At 37.8% G+C, this 7,485-nt stretch overlaps 1 protein-coding gene across 4 annotated transcripts in view; it reads left to right on the forward strand.

The window, feature by feature from the left end:
• LOC107745511 (myosin-9-like) overlaps window positions 1-7,485 on the forward strand; it is a 63,969-nt gene that overhangs the window by 33,154 nt on the left and 23,330 nt on the right. For all 4 annotated transcript variants that reach the window (XM_016559399.1, XM_016559401.1, XM_016559397.1 and 1 more), the window contains 8 exons: window positions 1,533-1,706; window positions 1,792-1,906; window positions 3,738-3,925; window positions 5,027-5,148; window positions 5,338-5,407; window positions 5,492-5,652; window positions 6,730-6,838; window positions 6,924-7,055. In XM_016559399.1, the coding sequence (XP_016414885.1) occupies window positions 1,533-1,706; window positions 1,792-1,906; window positions 3,738-3,925; window positions 5,027-5,148; window positions 5,338-5,407; window positions 5,492-5,652; window positions 6,730-6,838; window positions 6,924-7,055 (1,071 nt within the window). The remainder of the gene's footprint in view (window positions 1-1,532; window positions 1,707-1,791; window positions 1,907-3,737; window positions 3,926-5,026; window positions 5,149-5,337; window positions 5,408-5,491; window positions 5,653-6,729; window positions 6,839-6,923; window positions 7,056-7,485) is intronic.

The raw sequence follows: 7,485 nt of genomic DNA on the forward strand, positions 1-7,485 counted from the left end.
ACACACACAAACACACATTTTTATCAAATAATAAGTCATTAATAGCGTTTCACTTCCGCGATTTGGTACGATTGCGTTCACATCAGCAGCGAACCGTAACGGAGTTCACATGAACCGTACCCCAGACCACCCTTTTTAAGCGGACTCCGGTACGGTTCGTGGGTGCGCACCCGAGATCGGAAGACAGCGTACACATCATCCAAACGTACCGAACTCTGAAATCAATCTCTTAGACTCTTAGAATGACCATGTGACCTTTAATAGAACTGTTTAATGTGTAAATATTAGTCAGATTCTGATGTTTAAGATTGGGAATTGAGAACTTTGAATTTACTATTTTTTAAATAATTTTTAAAATAACAGATTCCGTTTGATTTCAGTGTCTGATTTCAGCTGGTTAAAAATTCTCATTAGCTTGTTCAAACTGGTCAAAAATGGTTATTAGCTGGACCAAGATGGTCAAAAATAGCCATTAGCTGGCCCAAACTGATTGAAAATGGTCATTAGCTTGTACTAGCTGGACGAAAATGGTCATTAGCTGGTCCAAACTGGTTAAAATGGCTATTAGCTGGACCAAGATGGTGAATAACTGTCATTATCTAAACTGGTTAAAAATGGTCATTAGCTTGTCCAAACTTATTATGGTTATTAGCTGGACCAAGATGGTCAAAAATGGTTACTAGCTGGTCTAAACTTGTCCAGAATGGTTATTAGCTGGTCTAAACTGGTTAAACATGGTCATTAGCTTGTCCAGACTTGTTGAGAATGGTTATTAGCTGGTCCAACGTGGTTAAAAATGGTCATTAACTGGTCCGAATTGGTCAACAATTGTTATTAGCTGAACCAAGATGGTCAAAATAGTCATTAGGAGGTCTAAACTGGTTCAAAATGGTTATTAGCTGATCTAAACTGATTAAAATTGTCATTAGCTCATCCAAGCTGGACAAAAATGGTCATTAGCTGGTCTAAACTGGTTCAAAGTGGTTATTAGCGGGTCTAAACTGGTTAAAATGGCCATTAGCTTGTCCAAACTGGATGAAAATGCTCATTAGCTAATCCAAGCTGGACAAAAAATTTTATTAGCTGGTCCAAACTGGTTAAAAATTGATATTAGCTGTACCAAGATAGTCAAAATAGTCATTAGCTGGTCTAAACTGGTTCAAAGTGGTTATTATATGTTCCCAACTGGTTAAAAATAGTCATTAGCTGGATCAAGATAGTCAAAAATAGTCTAGATCAGTGGTTCTCAAAGTGTGGGGTGCGCCCGCCAGGGGGGGGGCGCACGAGTATTGCAGCTCTACACTTTTACGCTACAGATTTTTTTATAGGTTTAAAGGGGGGCGCGACCAAAAAAGTTTGAGAACCACTGGTCTAGATATTACTTGGATCTTGATGTATAAAACTTGGAAACGAGAACTTTAGATCCATTACTTTAAAAATACTAAATCCAGTTTGATTTCCTGATCTTCCTGAGTTATGATCTTCTGCTGATGATGAAGACTTTGATTGTAATCTATCTTGCCTGTTTCCAGGCAAGTCCTCCGGGTATCCTGGCTCTCCTGGACGAGGAGTGCTGGTTCCCCAAAGCCACGGACAAGAGCTTTGTGGAGAAGGTCCTACAGGAGCAAGGAACGCATCCCAAATTCCATAAACCCAAGAAACTGAAGGACGAGGCAGATTTCTGCATCATGCACTATGCTGGAAAGGTGCTGACTTGCTCCTCGGCTGAACCCATGTGCGATAACATAGCCTTATTTGGGCATTTTAAACATCTGTGATTGTGTTTTTCAGGTGGATTACAAGGCGGATGAGTGGCTGATGAAGAACATGGACCCACTGAACGATAACGTGGCGACTTTGCTCAATCAATCCACCGACAAGTTTGTTTCGGAGCTGTGGAAGGACGGTGAGTCGATATATCACATTGGATCAGCTATTAAATGCATAGGTTGTGGAGGAAGACTATAAATGCCGAAGAAATATGTAGGACACAAGGGCGTGAAGCTTTTAAACTCAACAAAGGGGTACAATGACTAACGGATTTGTTCTCTTCTGCTGGTGTTTGGTCCTCTGTTTCTTCCCCTCTCCATTCATCCATACATCCACCCCTTGTTTCACGTCCTCCTGGACCTCTGTACACACCGTCTCCCATCTGTCCGTCTCTCTCAGAGGTCCAGAACTGTCAGAGAGCTTATTTCTATCAGCGTTTTCCTTTCCTTCATTTAGAGCCAGGTGACATCTTTGGTTTTTCTCTCTCTCCCGTGACGTTCTCTTCCTCCTCCATCTCCATCAGCTGTCCTGCATGACTGAGTTTCTCTGAGGTGTTGAGATATATCTCTGATATTTCTGCTGTCTCTCCTCTCTGTGTAATATAGTGTGCTTTGGCGCCCCCGCTGTTGGTCTGTGGTACTGCAGAAATGGGTATAAACTGCATGGGTTTGGTTCTGTTCTCACCAGTGAAACATGACCACAGTCCACAGTATGCAGTTACACACGCGCACACACACACACACACACACACACACACACACTCACTCACTCACGGGGTCCAAAATTCACTTTAGGCAAACCTGACAATGACTGCTGTATAAAAATTTTTTTGGAAATATTAATTTTTACTCCATGGGATTAAAAATTATTTTATATTATATTAAATAAAACTGATGTTCAGCATAGTACACTTGCCAGTCTCACAAAAACATATAATGCCATGTACAAATATATTACATTACATTTATGTATAATATACAAGATATATATTTAAAAAAATGTATATTTATTAAACATTAAAAATATTTTATTTGGAATTTAAATAAATATATAATATATAAGGAACTTATTTTCTGCTTTAAAAAAAATCAGTGTACTATATCTTAATGCATTTATGTTTGGCATGAATATGCTTTTTTTTATTTGCAATTAATGTATTACTGTTAATAATGTTTATAGATAAAACACACTTCCTATTTGTGGATGGAAATTATTTCAGTTTTCATTTAAATTCAGGATTTGGTCATTTTCTTATGTGCTTTTGTCGCTTTATTAGTGTGTTTTTTATTAAATATTACTATTTAAGTTTAATATATCTTGCTTATTTTTACCTATTTTAATTTCTTAATATTTAATTTATATGATCTATTTAGTTTTAATGTTTAGTTAATGATAATAGCCCTGCTTTTGAACTTTACTCAGTTAATAACACCCAGTGTGAATACAGTGTATAACATGCATCATTGGAGTTACGGCAATAATTTCTTTCAATTACTTTTTCTGTCGTCTTCCTTTCTGACCAATTAAAAATAACAAAAACAAAAAATTACTTACCAAAGTGAATTTTCACTCTTATTTTGTGCTCGTTGAGCCTCATTCATGAAACACGGGCAGAATGATTTGTTTGTGATATTATTCTGAAATCTGTGTCATTCAATTCAACTTGTGTTCTCATGAACGAGGTGTTTATTTTGGACCCTTGAACACACACACACATACATAAAGATGACACACACACATGTACGTGTCACCTGCACTGCATTGATTTGGATCATTTTCCCGTGTGCCGCCCCCCCCCCCACTCTTCACCAGCATCGTGTGTGTCTGTTGTTTGTCACCAGTGCTGACGTGTATTTGACCCACTGAACTGTGGGCAGTTTTCACATCATGACCAGACTGCATGCCTGAGACGAAGCTCTTACAGCGCAGTGACTGTCTGTCTGTCTCTGTGTCTGTCTGTCTCTCAGTGGACCGTATCGTGGGTCTGGATAAGGTGGCCGGCATGTCGGAGCTGCCGGGTGCATTTAAGACCCGTAAGGGAATGTTCCGGACGGTCGGGCAGCTCTATAAGGAGCAGCTGTCCAAACTTATGGCCACGCTCAGAAACACCAACCCCAACTTCGTCCGCTGCATCATTCCCAACCACGAGAAAAAGGTACCAACTGCTGGGCATTCAGGAATAGTTTGTGTTCATTAAAAATAACTATATTAGCATCCACACCAAGAACGACAGCTGTTAAGATTGCTATGACAATAACTATATTAGTATTTACGTCAAGAACAATAACTAAATTAGCATCCACACCAAGAATGATAGCTATAAATATGGTTATAACAAAAAGTATATTTTGTTTATATTTCCACACAAAAAGCGATAACTGTAAAGATAGCTATAGCAATAACTACAGTAGAATTCAAACTAAGAACAGTAATTATAAAGAGAGCTGTAATGATAAATACTCATACCAAGAATGATAACTAAAGATTGCTATAATGTTAACTATATTAGCATTCACACCAAAAACGATAACTATAAAGATTGCTGTAACGATAACTACATTAGCATTCAAACCAAAGCACGAAAACTATAAAGATAGCTATAACGATAACTACATTATCGTTCACACAAGAGCAATAACTATAAAGATAGCTATAGCAATAACTAAAGTAGCACTCACACCTAGAACAGTAACTATAAAGATAGCTTTAATGATAACTATTAGCATTCACACCAAGAACGATAACTATAAAGGTTGCTATAACGCTATAACCTTATAGCGACTACATATCGCTATAACAATATATAGCATTCACATCAACGTACAATAACTATAAAGATAACTATAACGATAACTATATTCACATTCACACCAATAATGATAACTATATTAGCGTTAACACCAAACACGATAACTATAAATATAGCTATGACAAAAACTATTAGTGTCCACACCAACTGCGATATCTATAAAGATTGCTATAACGGTAACTATGTCAGTGTTCAGACAAAGAAAGATAGCTATAAAGATAATTATATTAGAGCTTACACAAACAACGATAACTATGAAGATAGCTATGAGGATAATTATATTGGCGTTCACTCCAAGAACAATAAATACAAAGATTGTGGACCGACTAATTACTGCTGAAATTCACAAATTGCATGTCACAAGTTGAGCGCACAGTACACATAAAAAAAACTGAAAAAAATGATTTGTCCTGAATTCATCATAAACGTTTGCGTTTTGTGTCTCAGGCTGGTAAGTTGGACCCTCACCTGGTTCTGGATCAGCTCCGGTGTAATGGTGTCCTGGAAGGAATCCGTATCTGCAGACAGGGATTCCCCAACCGCATAGTCTTCCAGGAGTTCAGACAGAGGTTTGCTGCTTTCTCTGAGTGCAACTTTTCACATGAATAAATGAGTTCTTCAGAATAAACTCCTTAATTATTCCTCTTAAGAATCTTATTCTCTTCGTATCTGATTCTCATTGAATTAGTTCTTACTAATGTTAGACCTGATTGTGTGTTTCCATTGATGTTAGCATTGGTTTGTGTTTTTTCACTCAGGTATGAAATCCTCACGCCCAACTCCATTCCCAAGGGATTCATGGATGGCAAACAGGCTTGCGTGCTGATGGTGAGACTAGTTTTACAGTGAAATAAACTGGTTTTAAGTTACTTTATTTTAAGTTTCCTAAACTGAGGTTCATCTGTGTGTCAGATCAAAGCGCTGGAGCTGGATCCCAACCTGTACCGGATCGGACAGAGCAAAGTGTTTTTCCGTGCTGGAGTTCTGGCTCACCTGGAGGAGGAGCGTGATATGAAGATCACCGACGTCATCATTAACTTCCAGGCCTGGTGCCGTGGATACGTTGCCCGCAAGTGAGTGTCACGACGCATGTTATAGAGTTTAATGACAGCTAATGAGATGCATAAAGCTGCTGAAGTCAAATGAACAATGATTTTATAGACAATATTCACTCAACATTGAAAATAGAACATTTTGTGCACTATCTAGTGACAAAATGATTTGCTGATGAGTTCTTGCTAGCCAGACGCAGTTGGTATCAGTTGGAGGAACATTGCTATGTGGCTCTTAGCCAGTTTCTACTGTATTCTGGGTGATTGCTAGGGTGTTGCTATGTTGTTCTTAGCCAGTTTGTAGTGTGTTGTGTTGCTAGGGTGTTGCTATATTGTTCTTAGCCAGTTTAGTGGTTACTAGGGTGTTGATGTGTTGTTCTTAGCCAGTTTATTATGTTTACTGGTTGCTAGGGTGTTGATATATTGTTCTTAGCCAGTTGATTGGGTTTAGTGGTTACTAGGGTGTTGCTATGTTGTTCTTAGCCAGTTTATTGGGTTTAGTGGTTACTATGGTGTTGCTATATTGTTCTTAGCCAGTTTAGTGGTTACTAGGGTGTTGCTATATTGTTCTTAGCCAGTTTATTGCGTTTACTGGTTGCTAGGGTGTTGCTATATTGTTCTTAGCCAGTTTATTGGGTTTACTGGTTTCTAGGGTGTTGCTATATTGTTCTTAGCCAGTTTATTGGTTTTAGTGGTTACTATGGTGTTGCTATATTGTTCTTAGCCAGTTTATTGGGTTTAGTGGTTACTAGGGTGTTGCTATGTTGTTCTTAGCCAGTTTATTGGATTTACTGGTTGCTAGGGTGTTGCTATATTGTTCTTAGCCAGTTTATTGGGTTTAGTGGTTACTAGGGTGTTGCCATGTTGTTCTTAGCCCGTTTGTATGGTGTTCTGGGGGGTTACTAGGGTATTGCTATGTTCTTAGCCAGTTTATTGGGTTTAATGGTTACCAGGGTATTGGGGTGCGATGTAGTTTTAAGTAGTTGCTGGAATTTTTGTCATATATAATGTAGAATCTAGACCTGCACATGAACTAAAGTCCATAGTTCATTTTTATCGCTGTCCTGTGGTGTGTAACAGTGTGTGTTTGTCGTTCAGGGCGTTCGCTAAGAGGCAGCAGCAGCTGACAGCCATGAGGGTGATCCAGAGGAACTGCGCTGCGTATCTGAAGCTCAGGAACTGGCAGTGGTGGAGACTCTTCACTAAGGTTCATAAAACACGCACATATGTTCAGATGTGCTGTTATTCTTGACATGTGTTCTGTGCTGATGCTGTGTGTGTGTGTGCTTCAGGTGAAGCCGCTGCTGCAGGTGAGCCGACAGGAAGAGGAAATGCAGGCCAAAGACGAGGAGCTCAACAAGGTTCGGGAGAAGCAGATGGTGGCTGAACAGCAGTTGAAGGAGATGGAGGTCAAACAGCAGCAGGTAACGCGATACTACTTACATTTAGTTTTATATATATATATATTTTTTTTCAATTATAAATTATATTTTTATATGTATATATCACACTATAGTTTACTTTTTACATATGTATATATTATCAATTATGGTACATTTTAAATCAGCTATATATTATGAATTAAACAATGTTGTGTCTATATATGGTGAATTTTACATAAACTATATATATTATGAATAAAATTCTCTGTTTTACATATATTATGAATTAGACCCGTATTGTATGTATACACCATATTTGACATTATGCATATTTGCGTAAAAAATTATTATTATTCATTATATTAATTACATATTACCAATGACACATTGTTATATTGTGCATGAATTGTACATTATGAATTGTGTATATCACGCTATATTTTAGATTATATATATATATATATATATATTA

This window comes from Sinocyclocheilus rhinocerous, unplaced genomic scaffold (assembly GCF_001515625.1).
Source record: "Sinocyclocheilus rhinocerous isolate Xijiao unplaced genomic scaffold, SAMN03320098_v1.1 scaffold1159, whole genome shotgun sequence".
Classification (NCBI taxonomy): domain Eukaryota; kingdom Metazoa; phylum Chordata; class Actinopteri; order Cypriniformes; family Cyprinidae; genus Sinocyclocheilus; species Sinocyclocheilus rhinocerous.